We start from the raw sequence: 21,042 nt of genomic DNA, 5'->3' as shown, positions 1-21,042 counted from the left end.
AGGGAGAACAAACAAACAAATGTTCTTAAGTACTCAGTTTAGTGATCATTTGCTTTTGCAGTGCTGGATTATTAATAACAATAATTCATCATTGTTTGAAATACCGTGCCATTCAGAATCGTCGCCTTACTGTGATGTACAAAAGCTGCTTTTCCACTGTCTGTTATCTGTCTCTTGCAGTCAGCAAAAGGAAAGGTGTAATGCTGGCACTGGACTGTCTTCTTCTTCTTCTTCTTCTTCTTCTTCTCCTCCTCCTTCTTCTTTCTAAGCCTTATCTCCTCAGCAGTCGTTTTCATTTTCATGTATAACATCATTCTATTTCACAAGTTATATTTTTTAAATAAATGTTCTCAGTTGTCCCCTAATTTTTTGCTCTAAGACTTTGCCTTTGAAGATCTTTTACAGAAGAATATCACATGTGATCAAGTGCCCAGTGATTTTTTTTTTTTTTTTTTTTTTTTTTTTTTTTTTTTTTTTTTTTATCTCATAGTACCATCTCATTTGTTTCACTGTATGTATGTCAGGACATTCCATGCAAAGGTCTTCACAATTCTTTCCTTAGTTAGATACTTATAGGTTTCTTAAGCAAAAGATTATTCTTATATGGAAAGCATTCTTGGCCACTGGTATTCCTCTCTTGATTTCCTTGAGATACTTGTTGTTTTCCTCCACAGTGCTACAGAAATAGCAAAATTCATTTATTTCCTCATGTTGCTCACTGCCTGTTTTTATGTAAGTCTTATGTTCACCTCCTTTCTCACCTATAACTATGACTTTTATCTTCTTGGCAGTGTGGTTTCAATTGCATGAGACTGCAGTCCTGTGTGTGTGTGTGTGTGTGTGTGTGTGTGTGTGTGTGTGTGTGTGTGTGTGTGTGTGTGTGCGTGTGTGTGTGCGTGTGCGTGTGTGTGTGCGTGTGCGTGCGTGTCGTCTATTGTTGATGAAGGCCTTAATGGCCAAAAGCCTTAATTGTGAGAGGCTTTTTGCTGTGCCTATCTGTGACTCGGCATCTCCACTATATGGTGAGTAGCAAGTTTCCTTTTTTTGGTATTGTTACAGTCCATCCTGGATTTTCCATTGTTTGACTTTTGTCTTCTTAGTATTTATTTTCGGTTTGGTTATCCCTTGATTTAGTTCTTTCTGTGAGTGTGCAAATCTGAGGCAGTAAATCTGCATACCATGAATTTTGATTCCAGTCATCTCTCGTTTCGTTATTGTTACTATCTCCTCAATGAACACATTAAATAAGGCAATAGAGGACACCACTGTCCAATTCCCCTCCTGATTTCTGCTTCTTTCTTGCCATCATTAATATCTAGTGCAGTACTTTGACTTTTGCGTATAGTCAAAATTAGTTGGCTGTTCTTCCAGTCAAATTGTCCTTGCTTTAAATGATAGTTCCCATCAACCAAATCAAACGCTTTCACTAGGTCAGTAAATGACACACGTTTTTCAGTCAACCACATATAATGCTTTTCCTAAGTCAATAAATACTACATATGTTTTCCTGTTTACTTCTAATTTCCATTCCAAAATTTGATGTGTCAATATTGCCTTGCTTGTTCCTTTCCCTGACCTGAAGCCGAACTGATGATTGGCTAAGTTCCAGTCTTTTCTTTTTAATCCCCTCTTTAACCATTGACAGTAATATTTTTGATTCAGGTGGCAGAAGAGCTGGTGTTCTATATCCAGGACAGTCCTTTGTACCTGGTATCTTGGGTAATGCAATAGTTCGACTTTCTCTTACAGGGTGTATACGACCCGGGACATCTGGGAGAAAACCGGGAAAAACCCAGGAATTTTCACATCCGGGAGAAAACTGGGAAAAACCCGGGAATTTTTCATTGTTTGTTTTCAGTTGCATTTTTGTGATTTTGACTGATAAGAACTGATACTGTAACAGAGGATATTATTATATCCCACTACTGCAGAATAATACTGCAGCAATAAAATATGAATGAGAGAAAAAAGGAAAACAAAACTTAAATTGCAAAGGAAATGCCCTATATACTGTAACAAAACTCATTGTTCATACAAGCATCTGCCAACAGCAAACGGTGTCAAAGGCTATAAGAAGACTATGCAGTGCTTTGTAACAACAAATTGCCTCGGATTAGCATGACGTCACAACTGTTTACGTTAGATTCGTTTGATCACTTACGAGTGGGCTCGTGCCCATGCGCAGTTGAGTCGCATATGACTAGTACCCTCTCTCACTTCTGGCTGCAGAAATGTGACCTTTGGCTATGAAGTAGTGGCAGCAAGCAGACAGATGCTAACTGGAAACATTTTACTGGTGCGTTAAAGCTGCCAGATTCATGCATGCGCAGTGGGCACGGGTCTTAGGGGGGAGGGGGGGGGGGGCGGTAAACTCATATTCTTTAGGAAAAAAACCTTGTTTCACAAAGTACCTAGCATCCAGCACACATTGGTCTATTGATTATTCATATTATTTTAAATGCATCCCTGTTGGTTTTTAACCATTTTTGAACACATTCTAAATTGTTTTCTGAATGAATCTAAGAGGATAATTCCAAAAGTAAGGTCTCCTATTTTTTTGTAAGTACATAGACGTGTCTATTTCTACAATGGTTTACATTAGTTGACAGCTTGAACATTAGCTATTTTTCGACATAATCACTATTTCTGTTGATGCATTTTTGTAAACACTGTGGCAGTTTTTGTATGCCCACATCTTACCAGCTTGCCGCCATGCTGTTCAGAAAGTTATGAACGTCTTCTTTCACTTGTCATTGGAGGTGAATCACTGGGACCATAATTAATGCTGACAGGTACTGAGAGACTCTGAAAAAACTCAAATGGACAATTCAGAACCAGAGAACAGGAATGTTGAGCAAGGGTGTAAACATTCTCCATGACGATGCTCGCTCACACATCGCTCAGCAAGCCGTGCAAGCCGTTACTCTCTTGCAAAAGTTTCAGTGGAACATAATCACCCATCCACCCTATAGTCCTGACTTGGCGCTCAGTGACTATCACCTGTTCCCTAGGTTAAAAGAACATTTGGCCGGAAAGCGATTCAGCTCCAACAACAAGGTGAAAGAAGAGGTTCATAACTTTCTGAACAGCATGGTGGTGAGCTGGTATGACATGGGCATACAAAAACTGCCACAGCGTCTACAAAAATGCATCGATAGAAATGGTGATTATGTTGAAAAATAGCTAAATGTTCAAGCTGTAAACTGATGTAAACCATTGTAGAAATAAACAGGTCTATGTTCTTATAAAAAAAATAGGAGACCTCACTTTTGGGACTATCCTTGCAAGTTGATTTCTGAATGCGTGCATAGTGTATGTGGTGTCTCCGACGGGGGAATCCTTGTCGCATCTAGAAATAAACTTTCCTGCCCACAAAGAGGGATGGGGCTATACAAGCTGAGTGGAATAAAACCAAATGGATGAATGCCAGTCGCTGTTTGTTTATGTAGTTTACTGAGTTTGCAAATGATCAGCATTGTCATAATTACTAGCAAAATCCATAAATTTAGACCACCAGCGTGGAAATAAATGACTAACAGGAATAACAGGTAAGAAAGATTACATATTATCTTCTCGGAGTATCCAAGACAATGAAATTTTGACAGGAAATTTTTGGTCACATGGCTGCACTAGTAAGGGCCAGTTGTACAGTCCCCGCCAGCAGCCGCTTAAGTTCTATTCTGGGAGTAGCGTGGAAAACGCGTTACACGAACACGTAATAACACTTAACTGGAGAGTGATTGCAGGATAACTAAACTGGTGATTGTGGCAGGGTTAGTGAAGTTAACCAGAGAATAAGTTTTGACAATGACAGGAATATTTACAGAATTAGGGATGACAAGATTGTTTGTTAAAACGAGGAAGTAGAAGAAACGGGGACATCACACAAATCGTGAATGAATATGATTATTCCAAATTTCGTACTACTACTTTTCGATCTCATGCTTGAGAAACTGGAGTGTATGAATGAAATGTGAAACTGCTACCTAACACAAAGCTTTATGCTTGTAATAGGGCTAGTAGCCATTTGATATTGGTACTTCATGAATTATGTTCTGTTGTGGTATAAAAATGACCTTTTGTGCCAAAACAGTCTTGTTTATTTGGCGTGTGTTAAAATTGCTGCACTATTAGAAAGGCCTATTTTGTTTTATCTAGCAGACAGTTACAAAATAGATGTAATCAGACCGAGAAACCCCACCAGTCTTGGGTACTATTTGTATTAACAGCTTTTTCAGTATTATACAGCGACATTTCGATTTTTCATGTAGCTTTCATGGAAAGGAAAGCATGCCATGTAAAGCTATAGCAACATAACAGGCTGGAGGGGGGGAGGGAATGCTAGGACCTAAGGATTAAAGAAATGTGTACTGTCTTGCGTATCTCTTGTATTTACAGGTTTTATGTACTCTATATGTAATTTTATGTTACACAAAACAGCAGTAAAGAAATTTGGCTTTTATTAATCTTTTCCGCTGAGAGAGTCAATTTATTTGAAACGAAGTGTTTAATTCCACACTATTGGCTAGTTTCAAGTGTTCACTGCATTTCAAGTGCACATTTTCATCTACTAGTATGTATGGCATTATGCCATAATAAAGAGCCAAACATGAGATAATACAGTGCTGGAACTCAAAGAGAATTTGCATCCAGAAAACCACACTGAAAAGCTTAATATCAGGTTTAAGCCTACTTCGTTGGGAATTTGGACATGCGAGTGTGCACTTTAATATGGTTCACTAAATTCTGATGCCCTTGGAGTATCCTCTGATGTCTTGTTTCTTTTATGACATAATGTAATACCTTTTAATGTTTTACACGTACAAACATACGGGCTTCCTATGTCGTCATAGCTGCACAAGCTCGGTTACGCCTGTTGTCTGGCGCTCTCTGGCAACTGCTGAAACAAACCTATTGCTAACAGGTCGCTGGAAAATATTTGGAATGGCCGTTTGAAAAGTGTTACTAACAAAGTATACTTCCTTTTACGCAAAATGAAATAAGTGTGAGAATGTACAATGAATTTCTTAATCTCAGAGCATTTGACTCTCATTTAAAAAATAACTCTTTGATGATAAGCCATTTAGAAGAATTTAGAGCCCAGAAGATCGGACATTTAGGTCGTTATTAAAAATTTTACTGGCACATTTGTGTGATACATATTAAAGTGCAACACGCGCAAAAAGTATCAACATCATATGTGAAAGCTTAGTGAAAGCTATGCTTTTCTTGTTGCGACACTCTGTATATTAATTATGATTAGCTTTTGCTGTTTGTTTGTTTGCACTACTTAACAGAGATGTTGGTATTGGCTGACTACATCATGTGTCCTATGCTCTGAATATCCGCTGTCATCAACTGGCGAGATCATGTGACATGAGCTATGACTGGCTTACAAAAGTGCATCGCAATCTCGATTTCAATGCTTCGGAAAGTAATGTGCGGTGATTGGCGGAATTTGAATTTATACTTTTGTAGTACGAAAATAAGCAGCGTACATATTACTACACATCAAAGATATTTCCAAAACGTGTTTTTTTTCCCCGTGAGTTTTATTTTCTAAAGTGCCGGGAAATTCTACGCCAGTATATAGAACCATAACCATTCAAAGGGTTGATACGTTTTACAGTTCCGAGGGAAAGTATAATGTCACTTAACTCGTCCAGTATAAAGTGTATTTTTAACCGGGAAATTTTTTTCCTTGTCCGCGTATACACCCTGCAGCTCAATAAATACTATATATGTTTTCCTGTTTACTTCTAATTTCCTTTTCAAAATTTGATGTTGTATCAATATTGCCTTGCATGTTCCTTTCCCTGATCTCGAGCTGAACTGATGATTGGCTAAGTTCCAGTCTATTTTCATTTCAGTCCCCTCTTTAACCATTGACAGTAATATTTTTAATGCAGGTGGCAGAAGAGCTGGTATTCTATATCTAAGACAGTCCTTTGTACCTGCTATCTTGGGTAATGCAGTAGTTTGACTTTTTCTTATGTCAGCTAGTGTGATTCCTCCCATACAACATTTAGATAACGCAGTACACAACTGTGTTGTAAGACTTCTGCAAGGATGTCATCGTTATCAGTGGTCCTTTATTGTTTTCAATCAGTTTTTCATCTTCAGTAACCTCATGTAAACTTTGTTTTAGCATATCTGTACAGGCGCCTGTCACTTAAATCTCCTATGTCAAACAGCAACGTTCCATTTTTATCTCTCACTATGTTACTCATGGTTCTGTCTGTGCTGCAACAGTTTAATCTTCAAATAAGCTTCATCTTGTTCCCCATATTTAAAGTCATGTTCTGTTTATTTGCTAAATTTGCCCAGCCACTTTTCTTTGAACAGTACATTGTTATTATGTTTTTTGAATGGTTTATATTGATCCAGGCACTTTAAGTCTTTTCCTTTTGTCACATTTTGTCAGTGAGTTCAGTTATTTCTGGGGTCATCCAAGGTCCTGTTTTCATTATTCCTAATTCGACTGTCATATTTGACTTGGTAACATCCAAGCTGGTTTTTTCTGTGTCTGATTCCATTGTTGTATTAGTGAATTCTTGCACAACCTCTGCTTCCATTAGTTTATATATTGCCCATTTCGTTGGATATTTCAGCTAGTGCTTCATAAATTTGATATTATATCTTCCCACAACAAGTGGTTACTATCTATATTAGCGCCAGGGTAACAGTGAGTACCTTTTACTTGATTCCTGTACCCTTGTGTCACTATTATACAGGGTGTTACAAAAAGGTACGGCCGAACTTTCAGGAAACATTCCTCACATACAAATAAAGAAAAGATGTTATGTGGACATGTGTCCGGAAACGCTTAATTTCCATGTTAGAGCTCATTTTAGTTTCGTCAGTGTGTACTGTACTTCCTCGATTCACCACCAGTTGGCCCAATTGAAGGAAGGTAATGTTGACTTTGGTGCTTGTGTTGACATGCGACTCATTGCTCTACAATACTAGCATCAAGCACATCAGTACGTAGCATCAACAGGTTAGTGTTCATCACGAACGTGGTTTTGCAGTCAGTGCAATGTTAACAAATGCGGAGTTGGCAGATGCCCATTTGATGTATGGATTAGCACGGGGCAATAGTTGTGGCGCGGTACGTTTGTATCGAGACAGATTTCCAGAATGAAGGTGTCCCGACAGGAAGACGTTCGAAGCAATTGATTGGCGTCTTAGGGAGCACGGAACATTCCAGCCTATGACTCGTGACTGGGGAAGACCTAGAACGACGAGGACACCTGCAATGGACGAGGCAGTTCTTCGTGCAGTTGACGATAAACCCTAATGTCAGCGTCAGAGAAGTTGCTGCTGTACAAGGTAACGTTGACCACGTCACTGTATGGAGAGTGCTACGGGAGAACCAGTTGTTTCCGTACCATGTACAGCGTGTGCAGGCACAATCAGCAGCTGATTGGCCTCCATGGGTACACTTCTGCGAATGGTTCATCCAACAATGTGTCAATCCTCATTTCAGTGAAAATGTTCTCTTTACGGACGAGGCTTCATTCCAGCGTGATCAAATTGTAAATTTTCACAATCAACATGTGTTGGCTGACGAGAATCCGCACGCAATTGTGCAATCACGTCATCAACACAGATTTTCTGTGAACTTTTGGGCAGGCATTGTTGGTGATGTCTTCTTCCTACGTTCAATGGAGCACGTTATCATGATTTCATATGAGATACTCTACCTGTGCTGCTAGAACATGTGCCTTTACAAGTACGACACAACATGTGGTTCATGCACGATGGAGCTCCTGCATATTTCAGTTGAAGTGTTTGTACGCTTCTCAACAACAGATTCGGTGACCGATGGATTGGTAGAGGCGGACCAATTCCATTGCCTCCACGCTCTCCTGACCTCAACCCTCTTGACTTTCATTTATGGGGGCATTTGAAAGCTCTTGTCTGTGTCGTATTGTGGAAGGCTGTGATACAATATGCCATTCCCCAGGGCTGCATCAGGGATTCCATGCGACGGAGGGTGGATGCATGTATCCTCGCTAACGGAGGACATTTTGAACATTTCCTGTAACCAAGTGTTTGAAGTCACACTGGTACGTTCTGTTGCTGTGTGTTTCCATTCAGTGATTAATGTGATTTAAAGAGAAGTAATAAAATGAGCTCTAACATGGAAAGTAAGCGTTTCCGGACACATGACCACATAACATATTTTCTTTCTTTGTGTGTGAAGAATGTTTCCTGAAAGTTTGGCTGTACCTTTTTATAACACCCTGTATAATCGGTTTCCCATTACCACCAGGTGCTTCCACATTTAGCATCTTCCCTTTGGAGCTTCATGATGTGTTTTGTTCACAAAATTGTAATATTTTCTCACCACTTGAATTCTCAATCCAAACTTGACAGGTCACTTGTGGTTCTCTTGTATGCCTACCAACACATTAAAATCACCCATTAGAATAACATTGTCTTTAGTTTTTTTCTCATTTCCATTAATTCTCCAGTGGGATTATTATAAATGTTTTCTGTTTCATCTTCATTAGTATGCATCATTGGTAAAGACACTTGAATTATAACAATAATGTCAAGTAAGCTAGCTTTTGACTTTGTCATTAATACCCTTTTACTGGTCTCTGAGAATATGAATTGAGAATACAAATTAATTTTCTGGACTAATGAGCAGCAATAATTTTTTGTATATGTGTGTTGAACACATTTGTGGTCATGCATTTCTCTTGTCAGCATTATAGAATTTAGGCTTGTGATGGTATGTGTAGGTAACTGTTAACGGTCTGAACTGTTAATGGTCTTGATATCTCAGCTGCCATTCTTATTTATTTGAGTTATGCTGGGACCTTCTGGCAAATCATGCCTACTTCTTTGTGCCCCTGTAACATTTTACAAATTTTAATATTTAGCCATTAGCAAATTTCCTCATTACTCCTGAATTTCTTAAAAAGGCAGCATTGACTTATTGAAATTGAGTGGCACCATAACACCCCACCGAACCTTCTTCTAGGTTAACTGCTGTTGTTTCTGTTAAGCCCGAATGGTATTCTGATGAAGGATAGTGAATACGCATACTATGAAATCTGTACTGTCCAAGCCAGAGAAAATCTTTGTTGTGTAAAGTGTGTTAAAACCCAGAACTTTAAACAACCTGGTTCCTATACTTCTGTGAAATTGTCTTCTTATATTAACAGAACGTAATTTTTATAGTGGAATTAAATTAGCATTAGGAGTTCTGTCTCCCCAGTATACAGGAATGGAAATTTATAGATTAAAAGGTGATAACATTTTTGAACACTTGTCCATTGATAAGAAATTGCTGTATTCTATAGAGATGTTAATACTGAAGAGTTCATGATGGCAATTTAAGAAGAATAATGTTGTGTATTATTAACCTTTTAATGTAAAGTAAACTTTGATAACCATTATATGTGTAAAAAAAGGGGGTGGGGGGCACTCTCTCATTTGCCACAATTTTATGTGAATGAACGAGTGAGTTGCAGTAATAATTTGTGATGTCTCCTATATGTAGGCTTGAGACATGTGAATCAAAATTCACTTCTGCAAGGAGAAAAAGTTAGACACATTGTTGAGGTGTTTCCGATTCAGTTTGTCATAATTATATTTTGTGAAGCTTGCATGTAATAAAGTTACCAGTCAGTATATCTTAATGTAGTTTATTTTCTGATTACTTTTACAAATCATTTGTTTCTGAATCTAGTTTACAGCTAATGACATGAGAAAAGATTGTGTTCCTTCAAAGTGTGTAATTTTTGTTCCACTGCTGTGTGACTGGGTGATATTCTTCTTTTTCAGGGAGAGTTTCAATGAAATGACTAGTGCCAACAAAGTACGATCTGTGGCTCGCAACCTGGAGCAGTTAATAGAGGAACTGCCTATATTTCTTATGAGGCTGGAAGAAGTAACAGCTGCCCTTGATGATAGATTGGAATGGCATGAATTCAAATTTTGCTTTAAAGTTGGGACTTCCAAAGTGGTGAGTGTGTGCAGTATCATGCACAGTAAAACTTAAAACTGACCAATGAGCATTTTCAACCTTCAGTCATAATTATAGAATTATTTTAAGAACTAAAATAAACAGATTATTCAACAGGAACTTGATTACAGTAGAAATATGGTTGCATTTTTTTTGTACAAATTAAATGAAATGCTTCAGCTAGTTTGTTTTAACTTTTCTTGAGTAGAAAATCTTTGTTTTACTTTACAAAGTTATATTTGAGAAACTCTAATCATAATTCCATATTGCTAACTTATCAGACAGCAGAAAAAGACAGCCTGAATGGTTAACTGTAAGATTAAACAATGGTTAGCCCAGGATGGAATAATAATAATAATATGGAAAGGATAGATTACTGCTTATATTGTGTTAGGGAGCATTGAATCACGGAACGGCGTAATGAAGAAGAATGCTCAACTTTTAAGCTTTTGCACAGAGTCCTCCAAGCACAACTCACATGCGGTCACTGTCTCCGGGAACTGGGCCCCAAGTGCCGAGATACGGTTGTCTCCTCTATCCCCCCTCCAAAAACTGTGTGTGTGTGTGTGTGTGTGTGTGTGTGTGTGTGTGTGTGTGTGTGTGTGTGTGTGTGGGGGGGGGGGGGGGTGGTTTGTCTTCTACTCTCTATGTGGTGAGTACCAATTTATCCCTTCCCTGTTGTTGAATGTAAGAGTAATTTCATAAGACAAACTGATCATCAGAAATGGGGCTCAAAGTAAAAGTACAGGGCTATTACAAATGATTGAAGCGATTTCATAAATTCACTGTAGCTCCATTCATTGACATATGGTCACGACACACTACAGATATGTAGAAAAACTCATAAAGTTTTTTTTTGGCTGAAGCCGCACTTCAGGTTTCTGCCGCCAGAGCGCTAGAGAGTGCAGTGAGACAAAATGGCGACAGGAGCCGAGAAAGTGTGTGTCGTGCTTGAAATGCACCCACATCAGTCAGTCATAACAGTGCAACGACACTTCAGGATGAAGTTCAACAAAGATCCACCAACTGCTAACTCCATTCGGCGATGGTATGCACACGTGCGGGCAAGTTTCACGCGTAGCCTGCGGAAGTCGACGAATAAAGCAAGCAGGGAGCTAAACGTACCACAGCCGACGGTTTGGAAAATCTTACGGAAAAGGCTAAAGCAGAAGCCTTACCGTTTACAATTGCTACAAGCCCTGAAACCCGATGACAAAGTCAAACGCTTTGAATTTTCGGTGCGGTTGCAACAGCTCATGGAACAGGATGCGTTCAGTGCGAAACTTGTTTTCAGTGATGAAGCAACATTTTTTCTTAATGGTGAAGTGAACAGACACAATGTGCGAATCTGGGCAGTAGAGAATCCTCACGCATTCGTGCAGCAAATTCGCAATTCACCAAAAGTTAACGTGTTTTGTGCAATCTCACGGTTTAAAGTTTACGGCCCCTTTTTCTTCTGCGAAAAAAACGTTACAGGACACGTGTATCTGGACATGCTGGAAAACTGGCTCATGCCACAACTGGAGACCAACAGCGCCGACTTCATCTTTAAACAGGATGGTACTCCACTGCACTTCTATCATGATGTTCGGCATTTCTTAAACAGGAGATTGGAAAACCGATGGATTGGTCGTGGTGGAGATCATGATCAGCAATTCATGTCATGGCCTCCACGCTCTCCTGACTTAACCCCATGCGATTTGTTTCTGTGGGGTGATGTGAAAGATTGTGTTTAAACCTCCTCTACCAAGAAACGTGCCAGAACTGCGAGCTCGCATCAACAGTGCTTTCAAACTCATTGATGGGGACATGCTGCGCCGAGTGTGGGAGGAACTTGATTATCGGCTTGATGTCTGCCGAATCACTAAAGGGGCACATATCGAACATTTGTGAATGCCTAAAAAAACTTTGAGTTTTTGTATGTGTGTGCAAAGCATTGTGAAAATATCTCAGATAATAAAGTTATTGTAGAGCTGTGAAATCGCTTCAATCATTTGTAATAACCCTGTAATTTAGTACATAAAAGATGTACACCAATAGACGATTCAAATAACCAAAACATGGAATGCTCATCCTCCTCTTCTCGAATACTGATCATACGTTCAAACTTCAGTTTTAAGTGCAACTTATGCTAACACATTGGGTATATTGCAAGTTTTTTTAAACTGACCAATGTGTGAAGCACAGAAACATGTAACAGAAAACAGCATTTACACTCTCCTTCAAGCACCAGCTCTTTTTCAGCGCGCGCACACACACACACACACACACACACACACACACACACACACACACACACACACACACACAGGCACCCAAACACACACTCCCGTGGTTATGGTTGTGTGTGTGTGTGTGTGTGTGTGTGTGTGTGTGTCAGTGAGAATTTTTGCTAGAAAGGGAGCTAGTGCTTGAAAGTTAGTGTGAATGCTGTTTTCTGTTATGTCTTTCTGGGCTCCACACATTGTTCCCCTATTGGATGAATGGTCGCCTAGCTCCCTTATTTTACATGCTGCTCCATCCTGAAATTTCTATCGATCCTGTCTTCGGTGAATGGTCGCCTCTCCCTTATTTTACATACTGCTCCATCCTGGAATTTCTGTTAATGTTATAATGTTTTTTTAAAAAGATATTTGGTAAGAGGAAGCACAATAGTGCCAGATTTTTTTTTAAATATACCGCAAGTGGAATTGGTGATTTTGGTCATTTTTGAATTAATCTCTTCAGATTTTTCATTATTTTCATTAGTTGATTTAATCTTATGTAGCAGATATTACTTTTCCCCACAGAATTGAGCTAAATAACTTGCACCATCTCTGTTTACACTTACAAAACTACTGTCAAAAGTACCAACACAATATTCTCCAAGAATTATACATATTAGTACAAATTGCGAATTCTTAAGAGATGAATGGAAAAACTGGTAGAAGCCGACCTTGGCGAAGATCAGTTTGGATTCTGCAGAAATGTTGGAACACGTGAGGCAATACTGACCCTACGACTTATCTTAGAAAATAGATTAAGGAAAGGCAAACCTACATCTCTAGCATTTGTAGACTTGGCGAAAGCTTTTAACAATGTTGACTGGAATACTCTCTTTCAAATTCTAAAGGTGGCAGGGTAAAATACAGGGAGTGAAAGGCTATTTACAATTTGTACAGAAACCAGATGGCAGTTATAACAGTCGAGGGGCATGAAAGGGAAGCAGCGGTTGGGAAGGGAGCAAGCAGTAAACGAAACAAAAGAAAAATTTGGAATAGGTATTAAAATCCAGGGAGAAGAAATAAAAACTTTGAGGTTCGCCGATGACATTGTAATTCTGTCAGAGTCAGCAAAGGACTTGGAGCAGTTGAACGGAATGGATAGTGTCTTGAAAGGAGGATATAAGATGAACATCAACAAAAGCAAAACGAGGATAATGGAATGTAGTCGAATTAAATCGGGTGATGCTGCCGGAATTAGATTAGGAAATGACACTTAAAGTAGTAAAGGAGTTTTGCTATTTGGGGAGCAAAATAACGGATGATGGTCGAAGTAGAGAGGATATAAAATGTAGACTGGCAATGGCAAGGAAAGCGTTTCTGAAGAAGAGAAATTTGTTGACATTGAGTATAGATTTAAGTGTCAGGAAGTCATTTCTGAAAGTATTTGTATGGAGTGCAGCCATGTGTGGAAGTGAAACATGGACGATAAATAGTTTGGACAAGAAGAGAATAGAAGCTTTTGAAATGTGGTGCTACAGAAGAATGCTGAAGATTAGATGGGTAGATCACGTAACTAATGAGGAGGTGTTGAACAGAATTGGGGAGAAGAGAAGTTTGTGGCACAACTTGACAAGAAGAAGGGATTGGTTGGTAGGACATGTTCTGAGGCATCAGGGGATCACCAATTTAGTACTGTAGGGCAGTGTGGAGGGTAAAATCATAGAGGGAGACCAAGAAATGAATACACTAAGCAGATTCAGGAGGATGTAGGTTGCAGTAAGTACTGGGAGACGAAGCAGCTTGCACAGGATAGTGTAGCATGGAGAGCTGCATCAAACCAGTACTTTCTGTAAGTCTACAAATGCTAGAAATGTAGGTTTGCCTTTCCTTAATTTTTCTTCTAAGATAAGTCATAGGGTCAGTATTGCCTCATGTGTTCCAATATTTCTACAGAATCCAAACTGATCTTCCCCGAGGTCAACTTCTACCAGTTTTTCCATTCGTCTGTAAAGAATTCGCGTAAGTATTTTGCATCTGTGACTTATTACACTGATAGTTCAGTAATTTTCACATCTGTCAGCAACTGCTTTCTTTAGGATTGGAATTATTTTATTCTTCTTTATGTCTGAGGGTATTTCACCTGTCTCATACATCCTGCTAGCCAGATGGTAGAGTTTTGTCAGGACTGGCTCTCCCAAGGCTGTCAGTAGTTTTAATGGAATGTAGTCTGCTCCCGGGGCCTTGTTTCGACTCAGGTCTTTCAGTGCTCTGTCAAACTCTTCACGGAGTATCATATCTCCCATTTCATCCTCTTCCATTTCCATAATATTGTCCTTAAGTACGTCACCCTTGTATAGACCCTCTATATACTCCTTCCACCTTTCTGCTTTCCCTTCCTTGCTTGGAACTGGGTTTCCATCCGAGCTCCTGATATTCATACAAGTGGTTCTCTTTTCTCCTAAGGTCTCTTTAATTTTCCTGTAGGCGGTATCTACCTTACCCCTAGTGAGATAAGCGCCTACAACCGTACATTTGTCCTCTAGCCATCTCTGCTTAGCCATTTTGCACTTCCTGTCAGTCTCATTTTTGAGACGTTTGTATTCCTTTTTACCTGCTTCATTTACTGCATTTTTATATTTTCTCCTTTCATCAATTAAATTCAAAATGTCTTCTGTTACTTCATCTCTAAGCTACCCAGTCTTCTTCTACTGTATTTCTTTCCCCCATTCCTGTCAATTGTTCCCTTATGCTCTCCCTGAAACTCTGTACAACCTCTGGTTTAGTCAGTTTATCCAGGTCCCTTCTTCTTAAATTCCCACCTTTTTGCAGTTTCTTCAGTCTTAATCTACACTGTCCGCCGCTCGTGGTCTCGCGGTAGCGTTCTCGCTTCCCGAGCACGGGGTCCTGGGTTCGATTCCCGGCGGGGTCAGGGATTTTCACCTGCCTCGAGATGACTGGGTGTTTGTGTTGTCCTCATCATTTCATCATCATCCAGGAAAGTGGCGAAATTGGACTGAGCAAAGGTTGGGAAATTGTACGGGCGCTGATAACCACGCAGTTGAGCGCCCCACAAACCAAACATCATCATCATCATCATCTTAATCTACAGTTCATAACCAATAGATTGTGATCAGAGTCCACATCTGCCCCTGGAAATGTCTTACAATTTAAAACCTGGTTCCTAAATCTCTGTCTTACCATTATATAATCTATCTGATACCTTCTAGTATCTCCAGGCTTCTTCCATGTATACAGCCTTCTTTCATGATTCTTGAACCAAGTGTTAGCTATGATTAAGTTATGCTGTGTGCAAAATTCAACCAGGCAGCTTCCTCCTTCATTTCTTACCCCCAATCCATATTCGCCTACTATGTTTCCTTCTCTCCCTTTTCCTACTATCGAATTCGTCACCCATCTCCCTTCACTATCTGAATAATTTCTTTTTTCTCATCATAAATTTCATCAATTCCTTCATCATCTGCAGAGCTAGCTGGCATATAAACTTGTACTAATATAGTAGGCGTGGGCTTCATGTCTATCTTGGCCACAATAATGCGTTCAGTATGCTGTTTGTATTAGCTTGCCTGCACTCGTATTTTTTATTCATTATTAAACATACCTACTCCTGCATTACTTCTATTTGATTTTGTATGTATAACCCTGTATTCACCTGACCAGAAGTCTTGTTCCTCCTGCCACCGAACTTCACTAATTCCCACTATATCTAACTTTAACCTATCCATTTCCTTTTTTAAATTTTGTAACCTACCTGCCCGATTAAGGGAACTGACATTCCACGTTCCGATCTATAGAACGCCAGTTTTCTTTCTCCTGATAGCGACGTCCTCCTGAATAGTCCCCGCCCGGAGATCCGAATGGGGGACTATTTTACCTCCGGAATATTTTACCCAAGAGGACGTCATAATCATTTAACCATACAGTAAAGCTGCATGCCCTCGGGAAAAATTATGGCTGTAGTTTCCCCTTGCTTTCAGCCGTTCGCAGTACCAGCACAGCAAGGCCATTTTGGTTAGTGTTACAAGGCCAGATCAGTCAATCATCCAGACTGTTGCCCCTGCAACTACTGAAAAGGCTGCTGCCCCTCTTCAGAAACCACATGTTTGTCTGGCCTCTCAATAGATACCTCTCCATTGTGGTTGCACCTATGGTACGGCTACCTGTATCGCTGAGGCACGCAAGCCTCCCCACCAACGGCAAGGTCCATGGTTCATGGGGGGTTTCTGTCCATATTCATACCAATTACTTCCCAAAAATTGCCAAGTTTTTGTAATATTGTTAGTCCTTTAACATGATTAAATTTATAGATAAAATGTATGTTTCTGTGTGACTAAACCTACTGAAATACATCCCTATGACAAATGGAAATACTTTTTACTTAGACTAAATCTTTAATAAACTGTTCGTACTTCAGTGGCAGGCTCTATTGGGAGAGTTGAAATCTGCAGTTACAGTGCAGTACCACTCTGTCAGATTGTCAGCACTAGATGTTCAATGTGCAAAGGTTTGTTATGTTTTGGTGCAACTGGAAAGAATAAACAAAAAATCAATTGGAAACAGTCTGGTTATTACATTATATTAATTTCTTTAGTTGTGCTACCTTTGTGTTTTATGTCCATCAATGGTGTGCATTGGCAGTATGTTGCAGTCAGATCATTTGCAGTGATTTTAAATTTGTATTAAGGATTTTTAGTACTTTGAGTAAATGAATGATTGATAACAATACAGCACTTCAAAGCATTGCTCTTCTGGTTGTGTAGCTGAACTGTAGTGCCCAAGTTAGCTTTGTAGGAAAGTGTAACTCTTCTTTAAAAGCGACCATGTATAGAACATTAATATGATCCATTCTTGTGCCATCCTGCTGGCTACCTTGTTTAGATTGTCGAGTTGTTTCCTTGTGTCTTCTTTTGTCTTGCTGTCTATTCGTACACTGCCTGCAAAGGCTAGGCAGACCATTTGGGCTATATGTGCATCTATTGCATTCTTATTTCATCGTTTATTGCTTTCCACTATCATCATGTTTAGCAAAATTAGTGACAGTCAAATTGATGTTCTGCACCTTTCTTGATCTCAAACTCTTCAGATAATGCTCCTCTCAATCATACTTTCACCATGCATCTGTCAGAATTCCCATATACAGTTTGGTGTAGTGCCATCTGATCCTTTGTTCTTAAAGATCCTTCAGAATCGGTCTGCCGATGGAATTGTGTATTTCTTATAATCTTGGAAGTTTGCTACCACCTTTTTGTTCTTTAAGATCCTATAATGTATTGGTCGTTCAAGGGTAAATATCCATTGCATGCATCTTCTTGCCTTTCTAAGGCTCACTTGATATTCTCCGAGTATACTGTATATCTGTTCTGCTTTCTTTAGTGATAGTTTTGACAATGCTTTGCAACCAATATCTAGTTGCAATATTTCTCTGCAGATGTTTCATCCCTCTCATCTCCCTTCTTATATCAGAGAATCTTGATTGTGTTGTTTACCCTCTCCACTTTATTGTCTATGCTGCCATTCCATCTTTTCCAGTTGCTTTGTTATTGTATATTGCAGATAATACATTTGAAACTTATTTCCACTGTATGATTTCCTATAATAATGAGTTTCTGAAGAAGTTAGTACTAATATTGCAGTGAGTTTGGAACTGGTATAGAAATGTTGAAAATAGAAATTCAGAGATTTAGTAAAAAAGGGGAAAAAATTGTTACTGCTAAGTCACATTTATATGCTCTCATTGTTGATTTGTTTGATGTATGGGCTTAGTGTTATGTTCATTAGTTACTTCAGTACTGTCTGCTTTTTGTCTTCACAAGTAAGTTCATTTCCAATATTTAAAACTATCTTGAAAATTAAACGTGAGGCTGTACCATATGTAACAACTAACACGGTTGACAAATTTCAAGAATGAAGCAAATTTAAGAAATTGCATTTATTTTTGTGTTGCAGTCGGGGATCCTGCAGCAGTTACTGACTCATCGTGAGACTTTGCAAGAAGTTATGGTTCAGCTATGTGACTTAGTGCAAAGGGAAGCATTCACGAGATCACTCTTTGCCCTTGAGCTCCTTGATCCAGCTCATTATTCAGCAGATCATCATAGTCATCCAAGTGGGCATTTTCACTCTACTCCCAAACAGCATGGGTACAAGGTAGGTTAATTAGGAAATAAGACACAGGGATGTATGATTTGTGTTGCACTTTCGCTGTTGACACCAAAAGCAGTGGTAGATGGATTATGATGGAGATGGTATTTAAGGTAGTTTAATCTCCCAGAGTTGACAGTAGAAATGGATAAATGAAATATGAAGGGAATGATACTGGTACCACAAGCTTTAAGGTTTAATAATTTTTACCCTCTCCTTTTAGTGCTGCTGCTGCTGCTATTTCCCTTGTCATTTATTCCGCATATTTGTTTTCCTTATACCTACTCTAAATTTCCCTTTCTTGCCCTTTTTTATTTGTGATATGTCTTTTTTTTCCCACTCCTGAAGCATCACAATCTTGTTACTGGCCTCCTTAATTTTCTTGTAGTGTATTCTAGTGATGAAGTAACTGATTCATTCCACATCATAATGAGAATGGGACATGCAAGTAACTCACTATTCAGCAACAGTCTGTGTTTACAAGAAATGTTTCTCCTGGTACCATTTCATATCTTCTAATCATTTAAGCTCTGTCTGTTACGTTTTGATGACTGTTAGATCAAATATCACATTTCACTGCATTAAAATTGTTTTAACGGCAAGTAAACTACTATTTGCAATTCGTGATGTTATCAGACAGCTCTTTTTTCCTTTAATTTTTAGATTTCATGATAGTGTCGTATAAACATGCATATAATAATAATATTTTTTATTTCCAGCTAAATCTTGTGGAGTCATTGTGTATACCACCACTTTCTCGAAACAGTAGACTGTCTAAGGCTGCCGTCCAGTTACTGAGATCGGGTCAGGACACTGACATGGTCTTTGAAGTTGTCTCCTCTCCAGGTAAGATGACTGGAAATTTATACTCTTTTTTTTTTATTTTATGCCCAGTGGGGCACATCCACAAAATTGTGTTAACTTGGTCATTTATGACTACGCTACTGGTGATATGATAAAGAAATGCAATGTATTGAAATTCTCTAGTTTCTGAACAATTGAGCAAATTGATGTGTGAGGGGTGTTCAAAAAAAGGTACAAAACAACATTGTGGGTATAATTGAAGTTTTTTTTCCCAAAATAATCACCAGCAGCCTGAGCACAACTTCTCCACTGTTTTACAAGCCAAAGGATTCCATGCTCCCAAAATTCCTATGTTGGGGACAGGAGCCAGTCCTCCATTGTGTCCTTCAGTTTGTAGTTGAGCTGAAGTACTTCTCACTGAAATGTTTTTTAGTGGATTTGAACACATGGAAGTCACAGTGTGACATGTCTGGGCTGTATGGCTTATGCTCGAGCTATTCCCAATTGAATTTGGCCATTAAACTTTCTGTGATCTTGAAGACTTGTTGGAAACATGTCACCGTGGAGCAGAATCGCTCCCTCCATGAGCACCCCAGGCACCACCTTGCCTGATGATGCTGCTTTGAATTTTTAGGGGGAGGTGACAGTGCTCACTTCACATCCCTAGATGTCTCACTACATTACCAGTGTGTGGTGTACGCAAATTCAATCACTTCAGTTGTTAAGGCTTTTCGTACCTTTTCATCTAAACACATAGGAAAAAATACAGTGGCGCAATTTTGGCATGTTCTGGTGACACTAAAGGTGACTGTTGGGACAGTACTTTCTTGGAAATTGTGGCAGATGTCCTTCCCCTTAATGGGATAAATAATTATCTGATCACAGCAATGTAAATAATTAGCTTGACACTGCTGACTCTGCAGTACAGTTGAGGGTTACCTGGGAAGTAGTACAGTTACAGTAGTTGCACCATTCATTTTGTACTCTCTCTCTCTCTCTCTCTCTCTCTCTCTCTCTCTCTCTCTCTCTGCCTCTCTCTGCCTTCCTTGGTGTATTGTGACTTTCAATTAGGCTTTTCCAGCATTGCCCCATAGAGGACGGGCACATCTGGCAGCCCATCATCTCACTCGCAGGCTGATGCAAAATGGATAGGCTACCTACCTGGTGGCCTGTTGCACACATTTAGTGCTGTGCTAGCCACTTGGTCACCTCTGCCTACAGGCTCCTGGTTGCTGTAGTATGATTACAGACACCACAGGTCAGCCGTCTGCTTGCTATCTGTGCCCATGAACGTCCAACTGTTTGTTGACAGACATGCAAGCTGAAACAGTCTACTTTAAGTCATTGGCTTGAAGTTAATTTTTCGAGGATGCCCAGCAGTAGATGCTTGGATGTAACATATATTCTGTCCTTCTATCTTAAATAAAATTTGCATTGGTGAATGCAGCTAGGCAGGTCTTCCTCATAGAAGATGGGAAATTATCTGAAGCACAACAGTGCTAAATGTACACTCATTTATTTAAAAAAATTGTATGTCAAATAATTAAATTAAACACAACTGCCACTCCAGTGTCCAAAGCCCCTAAACAATCTTGACAGCTGTTGACCATTACTAGTGGTGGGAACAACTGAATGAAGCAAGTCAATTCCGTGAGTTGTAGGAAAACAGTCAACTCATTTTGTTGTAGTTTTTCATTGACGTATTCGTTCGTTCTTTCGAGTGAATCTGGTCTATTGGATGAAGCACATGAAAACAATCAAAACACTGTAGTTTTGTGTACTGACTGAGCTACTCATTATTTCTCTTCAAGCGAAAGCAGTCTGCCAGTTTGTCAGCCAGTCAGACCATTTATTCATACTTTGAATTGAAACCACTCTTAAGTGTTGCAGTTG

At 39.3% G+C, this 21,042-nt stretch overlaps 1 protein-coding gene across 2 annotated transcripts in view; it reads left to right on the top strand.

Moving 5' to 3' along the window:
- The window catches only part of LOC126180933 (uncharacterized), a 131,621-nt gene that overhangs the window by 57,836 nt on the left and 52,743 nt on the right, over positions 1 to 21,042 (top strand). For both annotated transcript variants that reach the window (XM_049924731.1, XM_049924732.1), the window contains exons 10-12: positions 9,802 to 9,982; positions 18,151 to 18,351; positions 19,065 to 19,191. In XM_049924731.1, the coding sequence (XP_049780688.1) occupies positions 9,802 to 9,982; positions 18,151 to 18,351; positions 19,065 to 19,191 (509 nt within the window). The remainder of the gene's footprint in view (positions 1 to 9,801; positions 9,983 to 18,150; positions 18,352 to 19,064; positions 19,192 to 21,042) is intronic.

Source organism: Schistocerca cancellata, chromosome 1 (assembly GCF_023864275.1).
Source record: "Schistocerca cancellata isolate TAMUIC-IGC-003103 chromosome 1, iqSchCanc2.1, whole genome shotgun sequence".
Taxonomy (NCBI): Eukaryota; Metazoa; Arthropoda; class Insecta; order Orthoptera; family Acrididae; genus Schistocerca; species Schistocerca cancellata.
Note: the sequence above shows the minus strand (reverse complement) of the source record. Positions and strands in the feature narration are given on the sequence as shown.